This window comes from Amphiprion ocellaris, chromosome 24 (genome assembly GCF_022539595.1).
Source record: "Amphiprion ocellaris isolate individual 3 ecotype Okinawa chromosome 24, ASM2253959v1, whole genome shotgun sequence".
Lineage (NCBI taxonomy): Eukaryota > Metazoa > Chordata > Actinopteri > Pomacentridae > Amphiprion > Amphiprion ocellaris.
In genome coordinates this window covers 16208934-16219441 of record NC_072789.1, presented here as the reverse complement: position 1 = coordinate 16219441, position 10508 = coordinate 16208934, and the positions used below count along the sequence as shown (strand labels likewise).

Here is a 10508-nt window from a genome sequence, read left to right as displayed (position 1 = left end):
AGCCAATCAGATCCCTGACTGTGTGGACATGGTGACGGAGATCAGAGGGTTCACCGACCCACAGAAGGAGGAGTACTTCAGGAAGAGATTCAGAGATAAGAAGCAGGTCAGCAGCATCATCTCCCACATGAAGAAGTCACGAAGCCTCCACATCATGTGCCACATCCCAGTGTTCTGCTGGATCACTGCTACAGTTCTGGAGGAGCTGCTGAGAACCAGAGAGGGAGGAGATCTGCCCAGAACCCTGACTGAGATGTTCATCCACTACCTGGTGGTTCAGGCCAAAGTCAAGAAGATCAAGTATGATGGAGGAGCTGAGACAGATCCACACTGGAGTCCAGACAGCAGGAGGATGATTGAGTCTCTGGGAAAACTGGCTTTTAATCAGCTGCAGAGAGGAAACCTGATCTTCTATGAGTCCGACCTGACAGAGTGTGGCATCGATGTGGAAGCAGCCTCAGTGTACTCAGGAGTGTTGACACAGATCTTTAAAGAGGAGAGAGGACTGTACCAGGACAAGGTGTTCTGCTTCGTCCATCTGAGTGTTCAGGAGTTTCTCGCTGCTCTTCATGTCCATCAGACCTTCATCAACTCTGGAATCAACCTGCTGGAAAAACAACAACAAACAACCTCCAACAAACCTGATCCAACAGTTTTCTACCAGAGAGCCTTGGACGAGGCCTTACAGAGTCCAAACGGACACCTGGACTTGTTCCTGCGCTTCCTCCTGGGTCTGTCACTGCCGACCAATCAGAATCTCCTACGAGGCCTGCTGACACAGACAGGAAGTAGCTCACAGACCAATCAGGAAACAGTGGAGTACATCAAGGAGAAGATCAGTGAGAATGTGTCTGTAGAGAGAAGCATCAATCTGTTCCACTGTCTGAATGAACTGAAGGATGTTTCTCTAGTGGAGGAGATCCAACAGTCCCTGAGATCAGGACGTCTGTCCACAGATAAACTGTCTCCTGCTCAGTGGTCAGCTCTGGGCTTCATCTTACTGTCATCAGGAGAAGATCTGGACGTGTTTGACCTGAAGAAATACTCTGCTTCAGAGGAGGCTCTTCTGAGGCTGCTGCCAGTGGTCAAAGCCTCCAAGAAAGTTGTGTAAGTAGTTGGAGACTGAAGATCCTTTTCCTTTTGCTGCAGTTTCATCAGTATAATCTGCTTTTTGTCTCTTCAGACTGAGTGGCTGTAATCTGTCAGAGAGAAGCTGTGGAGCTCTGTCCTCAGTCCTCAGCTCCCAGTCCTCCAGTGTGACAGAGCTGGACCTGAGTAACAACAACCTGCAGGATTCAGGAGTGGAGAGTCTTTCTGCTGGACTGGAGAGTCCACACTGTAAAGTGGAAGCTCTCAGGTCAGGACTCACACTTTGAAACTGATGTGATTTCTATCAGTGGATAAACAGCTAACCTGAGTAGAATCATTTCTGCTGATGGGATTCATCAAATGAGCTTTTACTGAACTTGTGCAGGACTTTGTCTGGGTTTATTTTTTACATGATTAAATCCCACTAATCATTGTTGAGATTGTTGATTTGCTTGAGACGCATGAAATGTGCAGCAAAATGTATCTGAAAGACAAAGAAGAACAGAAAGAGTGAGAAACATCCAACCAAGTGTTGTCTTTCAGGTTTGTGTTGTTTTGTGTGTGCAGGCTGTCAGGCTGTCTGGTCACAGAGGAAGGCTGTGCTTCTCTGGCCTCAGCTCTGAGCTTCAAGACCTCAAATCTGAGAGAGCTGGACCTGAGCTACAACCATCCAGGAGACTCAGGAGAGAAGATGCTGAGGGCTAAAGTGGAGGATCCAGACTGTAGACTGGAAACTCTCAGGTACAGACAGACAGACACTCTCAGGAAACTATCCTCCTAGTGTTGCAGGCCAAGCCTTCTCCTTTCCATCGGTAGGTTTCAGGGTGTGTGAGACGTCAGAGGAAGTGCTGCAGCGGTAGGAAGGAAGAAGAACACAGGCATGGCAATTTTCCGCCGTTCCGCGGAAATCCGCCGTTTTAATTTTCAAATTGATCATTTCTGTGAATCGTCCAAATCCGGTGAGAAAATTTTAGGGGGGGTGAGGTATGTTTTTGTTACTCTTGCTCTTACTCTTGCTTGTTTTTTAGGAGCGCTCGGCGTTTCTCCCGCAGCGTAACATACAAAGAGAACCAGTCTAGCTCCTGCTGCATTGTAAAAGGCCTTGCGATTGGTCGAAATTGGTTAGCTGCCAACGATTGGACCAATCAAATTGCTCGATGCATTCTTTTGTTACAATTCATGGCGGCATGTTCGTGTTGGAATTTTGAGCTATTGGGATCGTTTTCGGTGGAATCATGAGGTTTTTATCGAAAGATCAAGGGTCATCGGTGCTAGAAATAGATAAAAGTGTCAAAAACAAGTTCCGATGGAAAAAGTAAGTTAACTTTTCATTAAATTAACTTATTCATTACAATCTGGTCTTCTGTAATTCTATGCATGTTTTTCATTCTAAATTTTACTGAAAACCTCTCGGCTTCAGGGGGGCTGCGCCCCCCTGGACCCCCCCTGAAGATTGTATCCCAAACATTTTCAGCTGAAGTCAAAATTTGCTGTTGCCATGCCTGAGAACAGTTAAGCTGAAGAAGGGTGATGTTTAGGTGCAGCATGCAGTCACAGCGCATGTATATGGTCCAAACAGAGAAGTAGATCCAAGTGTGTTCTGGAGAAGCTGAGTGTGTGTACAGTGTGCTGCTCAGAGCTTGATATAAAGTTCCTGGTTCTCCACCTCAGAGTTGGTCAGGACTCTGAATACAATTCTGTTACCAACAGCGAGCACGCTAAGCTAAGTCGAGTGAGGCTGTCCAACTATGGTTCAGACGCCGACAACACCGGGTCGTAAACACTAGCTTAGCAGAAAGACTGAAAACAGTGGAACTGTTAGCCTAGCTTAGCAGAAAGACAGGAAGCAGAGGAACTGTTAGCCTAGCTTAGCAGAAAGACTGGAAGCAGAGGAAACTGTTACCCTAGCTTAGCTCAAAGACATGAAGCAGAGGAAACTGTTAGCTTAGCTCAAAGACAGGAAGGAAATGGAAACTGTTAGCCTAGCTTAACACAAGACTGGAAGCAGGGTAAACAGTTAGCCTAGCTTAGCACAAAAGCTGTAAGCAGGGGCCTAGCTTGGCACAAGACAGGAAGCAGGGTAAACTGTTAGCCTAGCTTATCACAAAAATTGTAAGCAGTAGATAACTGTTAGCTTAGCTTTGCATAATGACTGGAGGAAGGGGAAAACTGTTAGCCTATCTTAGCAAATAGACAGGAAGAACAAGAAATCTGTTAGCCTAGATTAGCACGACTGGAAGCAAATGGAAACTGTTAGCATATCATAGCACAAAGACTGCAAGCAAGAGCACACTGGTAGCCTAGCTTAACACAACGACTAGAAGCAGAGTAAACTATTAGCCGAGTTTAGCACATGGACGGGAATCAGGGTAAACTGTTAGCGAAGGTTAGCACAAAGTCTGAAAGCAGGGAAATTGTTAGCCTAGCTTAACACAAAGTCTGGAAGGAGGGAAGCTGCTAGCCTAGCTTAGCACAAGACAAGAATGAGAGTAAACTTTTAGCCTAGCTTAGTACAAGACAGGAAGCAGGGTAAAATGTTAGCCTAGCTTAGCACAATGACAGGAAGTAGGGTAAACTGTTAGCCTAGCTTAGCTCAAAGACAGGAAGCAGGGTAAACTGTTAGCCTAGCTCCATGAAAAGAGGAAGCATCAATGAGTAAAGCTGAATAATGAGTGTAAACTGAGCTGGAACGTGACGAGCACAGGACAGGACTTTAGAGATGCTGCATTCAGGTGTCTGTGTCTCCATGTTGGACTGGTCCTTTATCAGTGGAACAGTGTGAGAGCCATGTAACGTCCATGTGTGTGCTGCTGAAAGAGTCGCTGCTGCTCTGACCGTCCTCCTCCTTTCAGGGTGACGCCTGCTGGAGTCCGATGGTTGACACCAGGTCTGAGGAAGTGTAAGTGTGTTTTAATGGATTGATGGAAACAAAGCAGCACATTCAAGCATCTTCAAAGTGTCACATCTCTGAGGTCATCATCAAAGGTTTAATACTGATCACATGATCCATCAATAACTGCAGCTGTGTTGTGTTTGTTCTCTCCATCAGATTCTTGTCAACTCACAGTCGACACAAACACAGTAAACAGAAAACTCAAACTGTCTGACAACAACAGGAAGGTGACACTTGTGGAGGAGGGTCAGTCGTATCCTGATCATCCAGACAGGTTTGACTGGTATCAGCTGCTGTGTGAAACTGGTCTGACTGGTCGCTGTTACTGGGAGGTCGAATGGAGAGGAGTGGTTCATATAACAGTGAGTTACAGAGGAATCAGAAGGAAAGGAGTCAGTGTTGAGTGTGTGTTTGGATGTAATGATCAGTCCTGGAGCCTGTGGTGCTCTGATGATGGTTACTCTGTCAGACACAATAAGAGTCAAACATCCATCTGGTCCTCCTCAGTCTCTCACAGAGTTTCAGTTTATGTGGACGTTCCTGCTGGAACTCTGTCCTTCTACAGAGTCTCCTCTGACTCTCTGATCCACCTCCACACCTTCAACACCACATTCACTCAACCTCTTTATCCTGGATTCGGGTTCTGGTATCCTGATTCCTCAGTGTTTCTGTGCTGAGTTGAGTCTCCAGAGTCTCCTCCTGGTAGAGAAACAGTGTTGAACAGATAGTTGAGTCTCTCCATGACTCTGTCCCTCAGAAACATGTTTTCACATTCATGGATTAAATGTGTTTCTTTGTGAAATCCTTCTAAATGGTTCCTTGTAAACTTGTTCCTCTTCAAAGATGGAAGTTGTGATTATTCCAGGAGCCAAATGTGGTGTTTGCGTCTTTTTCCAGTCAAATGTTGAGAGTGAAAATCAGGATGTGGTGTTTCCTCTGATGCTCACTTGAACTAAAAGCATTTGAGCTGCACAAAGTGTGAAATGAGAGAGGAAGCAGTGAATCTACAAACTGCTGACAGACTTTCACACATTATTGTCCAGTGAAAATCAGGTTTTTGTGCAGCCAGACTTGATCCTGATTTGAGTGTTTAAGTTCTTAATGTTAGTATTAATACTGTTTACACTGTTTATTCCACTATTTATCCCTTCCTGTAAATTTAGATGAAATATCTTATTAGTTTATCCACAGCTATGTTTTTATATGCTTATTGTGTTCGTTGCATTCTGTCCATGCTGTTTATTCTGTATATAATGCACTTTACTGCTGCTTTTGCTCTTCTGATTTCATGCTACACTACAATTCAGTGTTTCACCACTTGTACTCTGTGCAATGAGAACAAAGTTGAATCTGGTCCATTGTAGTTTGTTGTTTAGTTCAGGCTGAATCTGGTCTTTGTTTTCATGTTAGTTCAATAACAGACACTCAGCTGAATAATGTTTCAGGACCGTGTGGCTACAACAGCTCTCTTCTGATTGGACGATCACACTGAACGCTGACTCTGACCAATCAGGGAGCAGCCTTGTTGCTATATAAAGCTGCAGTTTGCTCAGCAGAAGCCACATCAGTAAGAAGCTTTCACACTCAAACATGTCTGGATGTGGAAAAGGTATCAGCAGTGGTAAAGTCAGAGCGAAGGCCAAGACTCGCTCCTGTTAGGATTTTTATCTCACAAAGGCTCTACTAACTGAACACTGAAATTGATATTACATATGCGTGTTATAATATTGATAATAAAACCATTTAATGTGCAATGAATCCATGAGTTGTGCTTGACCTTTAAAAGGGAAGAGATGGAGCTAAGCACCAACTCCAAGCTCTGATGGACACAGACAGGCCAGGCTGGAAAGTTACAGCCATTTACAAAAAAATGTCTCTTCTTCTGCACATGCATACACACTAACAAAGATAGAGTTTTGGCTTTGATACACAGCACATTTCTATTTCCTTATAATGTAACAAGTAATTGCTCTGAAACTGCTAACTCAAGGTTGTCTGAGGGAGAAAATCATAATAATCCTGCCTGAGGGACACCTGCATCCTCCCTATGAAATACCACTAATGACTGCATCACATCTCAGCTAACAAAGGAATAAATCTAGCTGGTCGAGAGCAGGAAGAAGTTTGCAGGAGGGTTCTTTTTACAGGGTGCAGCTCCTGGGGATTGGATGGATCGTGTGCCAAGAGATATGGACATATCTGTGCACCAACTAATGGGAGAGCTAAGTCTAAACCATGGTTTATCCTCACCATTGGCCAATCACATTTCAATATTTGAATTATATGTTTGTGTTCTACCACCAATCACATTTCACCATACTGTATAAAGTGTCCTGTTCATATCAAACTTTATCCCTTTCTGGGAGGCTGTTCCAAACAGAAAAGGTCCTTGTACAGTGAACCCTCGCTATAACGCGGTTCACCTTTCACGGCTTCACTGTTTCACGGATTTTTTTAATGCAGTTTTTTTTATGCTTTTTTTAAACAGTGTATCGTGTTCTGCATCCTGATTGGCTAAGGGACTGACCAACGTGAACAGTCTCCGCACCTCGTCTCTGTACAGCTTGCCAAATTTACGTTTGCAAATTTTCTCCATGACAAACCCCACAATATCAACAAAACGTTCTGCACCGGCAAAGGCACCTGAGGACGCGCCCAAAAGGAAGAGAAAGATGCTAAATATCGCAGAAAAAGTTAAACTTCTGGGCACCAAGCGAGGATGAGGGACAAGGGGAAGAAGAGGGGACACGTGTTGATAAAGATGAGGAGGATGGACTAACACTTGGTCGCTTGGCAACCATGGTAAAAATGGCCTCGGAACTTCAGCGTGCGGCGCAAGAATGGGACCCTTTGATGTGTCGTTCATTACAGTTCTCAAATATAATCGAAGGTGGCATGTCTGTTTATAAAAATCTTCTTGTCCAGAAGAAAAAAGAGTGCCAACAATTACCCATAACTATGTTCTTCTCTCGGAAAAAGACACCTGCACCACAGCCTTCAGCAGAAAAAGACGTTGCAGCGGAGCGGAGTGACGCAGCGGCAAAGTTAGAGGAACGGTGAAATACGCGAGTCACAATGTGTCCAACCTCGTACTGACTATTAAAAATATTATTTCACAGTATTTCCAAAAACTATCATAGTTATTTGTTGAAAACGTTTATGCTTTTATTTTTTTTAAATGCTTGGGCCTGAAAACAGGTTTTGGTCGTTGGTTTCATTGTATACGTGGTTCAGTATTGTATAATAACTGTAAAAAATAAAGCTGACTACTTCACGGATTTCGCCTATCACGGGTTCTTTTTGGAACGTAACCCCCGCGATAAATGAGGGTTCACTGTATAAGATTCCTTTGAGACACTGATATTAGAAAATAAACAGCTTAACTGGAGAGAAGTGGTTTGTCTTCTGTCTCAAAAAACGAACATGCTCAACATCTGCTGAACTGCATTTCCCACAATGGAAACACGGACAGAATTTAGCACTCACGTATCCATGGCAACGCTGAAGTTTCACAACAGCAGTAAAGATTTTGAATGTAAAACTTGAGTCATGACTCCTGACCAGAACCTCAGTGAATCCAGTGAGCTTCTCTAGTTAGGATCAATAGAAATTACTACTGTTCCATTAGACTGCAGTTCTTCACAGAGACATTCAAACATCACATTCCTCATCAAAACCACATGAAAACATGATTTTTATGGAGCTTTGCTCAGTAAACAGCCCCATTAAATGAGGGGAATGTGAGACTTCTACAGCATGGATCACCATGACCTGGATCTGCTGTGTTGATTCATAGCTGGATGTCAGAATGAACTGACATAAAAAAAAAGCTGCTTTGAGCTGCAACATTACGGTCTGACAATCCAACACCATCACTTTTTTCATCTGCTGGTTCTGCTCCAACATGCTGTGAAGTTCAGTTTGACCTCAATCAGTCCAGAGATTCTATTTCCAACCAACATCGTTAGTAAGCTAGCTAGCTAAGTTAGCTGCTGTACACCTGTGTTAATTAGCCCGCTAGTATGGAAGCAAATGAGATTCATCAGATTCTGAATTTTATAAGCTTCAAACTTTGAATTTTGTTGCATCAAAATTCTGTGTGAATTTTTTATGCCTGAATTTAGCTCATAAAAATTTGAAAAAACAGTTAAAAACTCAATGTCTTCAACATTCGGCATCAAAAAATTTGCAGTTCACATCCGGGGGACTTAGGCGTAAATAATCGATTCTTGCCAAAATGGAACCAACATCCAGCCAATGAACTGATGCTCCTCCGGTCATGTGATGCGGACAGTTGACCTCACAAGACCGGGGTAACCATGGCTACCAGCGGGATCAACGGCGCTTCGGTCAGTGTATTAATCCTTTATTTGTCCTCTATGTGGTTTGTTTTTGTGAGAGTCAGTAACCTGTAATGCATGACATGTTTCTAAAGAACAACATTTATGAAATCCACCAGGAGCTTTTAACCACATGCCGTCAGTTACAGCTTCGCTAGTGCGGCTAGCGCTAGCTGTGGACCGTTATATGTAGGAAAGTTGTTTATACTAATCGAGTATAGAGGCACTAAATACAAATTTATTTTAAGGTTTGACTGACCAAAAACAGTAATAAGGTCACGCTGACAACACGTTCAGCACCTGAGGAGATGAGTAACAAGTCGGTTTACTTTTGCCAAAACAACGTTTGTAGTCCAACTGTAACCAAACTTTTTACATTAGGCTCAATTAAGTTTAGTGCCCTTAAATCATTTAACAGTTTATTTTTGTGCCACTGTTTTTTTGTGCCACTGATACTTCAAGGTCAAGCCCCATGTTTACATATTGTTGGTATGCTGTCATTTTATAGGGGCTAAACGCCCCTGTTGCTTATAATAAGCCATGATAGACATCGTTTTTTGTTTTGTAAGGTCTACATATTGCCAGTATTATAGATATAAAAATCTGTGAATTGAAGAAAGTAAATCCTGAGATGAATCATTTGTTGATCGGTAACCACTCTGTAAAACCATTAAAAACCAATTTCACGTTACACTAATGTGGATTTTATTTAATAAAATGAAAACATTGTCAGTTGTGAATGCCAACTTTTTTGCCGATTGCATTTTATTGGAACCTGGTGAGAAAATGCAGGACAGGGCCAAGTTTTTCTGTGTTCATCTCTGTTAAGACAACTCTCAGATATACCGTCATACCATGTCATGTTTTAATACTGTTTTTTTTTTTTTTTGTTTCGGTCCTTTCCAGGTATTTTTACGAAGGACAGAGGAAAGAGGCACTTTCCTGCACCATTTCTAGTTGCAGCAAAAAGACCACAACTTGTTGAAGTCTCTTTCTATTTGATGCCAAAACATCCTGAAAAGTCTCCCAATGAGCAGGAAAAAATCGTCCACATGGAGGCTGGGTTGGTCTGTAGGACTGCTCACCTAGATGAGAGCACAACACATGAAGAGGAGATAGCATGCAGGACGCTAGCTGTTCAAAACAACAAGAAACCATAGATGATCAATTGCACTGTTATGAGATATTGTCAGATTCATGTGGGCCACACCACAAACAGCTTTGGTGTAGAACCAAAGATACAGTCGTGTTTTCTCAAGTAGACAGGATAAAACTGTGGATTATGGTTAATTAGGAATTAGATTTTATGCCATTTTGAGGACATCTCCATATCCAAAATAACTCACAGGAACATATATTCATCTCTATACCCTTAAATGCTGCTAACATTGTCTGCTAACACAGTACCACAATTTATGAACAGAATATTTTTAATTTGGTGTAGATTTTGATTCTGACATGTGGTTTAACCCAGCTGCCTTGTTTAAAAGTTGTAAGTTGAAATACATTAAAAAAAAACTAAATTCCAAGGATTTGCTGGTTTGTCATGCAATGATAAAAACTATTTCTGATCTGAATGATGTGTGTTCTCTTCGTGTTTACATTTGTATCCTTTGTGCTTCCAGTTATTTGATGCCCTCAAAGTTATGTTTCCTAAACTGGAACCAGTTACTGGTGGATGGCTGCTTTACCAGTCTTCAGGAAGGCCAACACCAGTTTGTGTGTTCGTGTCACTCATTCATTCAAAGTACATATGCAGCAGCAGTTTATTAGCTTTGACTTCACTTCTAGATACCATGAATAAAAGATAAAGTATGAAATATATGAAGTCTAAATGTTCTCTGCAGGTGGATGAGGCAGTGGAAAAGTCACTTGTTGCACCTGGTGGTTCTGGCTGCACAGGCAGGATTCTGAAGGCTGCAAGTCGTGGAGGTATAAATCTATTCATAGCCCCAATTCAAGAAGAACTCAGCACAGATCCACTACAACTAACAGATGAAGCATTCAGTAGCATTCAGTAGCATGCCAAAAGCCTCATGTCAGAATTGTGAAGTAGCAGTTCCTCTGCAGCTCAGGACAGAACACATCAAGTCTTGTTCTGTTGCTGATGGTGGCAGTGATGGGAACCTCGCTGCTGTGGCTAACAGTGAGCATGAAGAAAATAAATGTAAGTATTCTTCAAGTTT

The 10508-nt window shown here is 42.6% G+C and overlaps 1 protein-coding gene across 1 annotated transcript; it reads left to right on the top strand.

Moving 5' to 3' along the window:
• Nucleotides 1–19: 19 nt before the first annotated feature.
• LOC129348262 (NLR family CARD domain-containing protein 3-like) lies at nucleotides 20–2506 on the top strand. Its single transcript, XM_055008323.1, has 3 exons — nucleotides 20–1107; nucleotides 1184–1357; nucleotides 1657–2506. Exons 1-3 carry the CDS (start codon nucleotides 29–31, stop codon nucleotides 1868–1870), a joined length of 1467 nt encoding a protein of 488 aa, XP_054864298.1. The 5' UTR covers nucleotides 20–28; the 3' UTR covers nucleotides 1871–2506.
• The last annotated feature ends 8002 nt before the right edge of the window (nucleotides 2507–10508 follow it).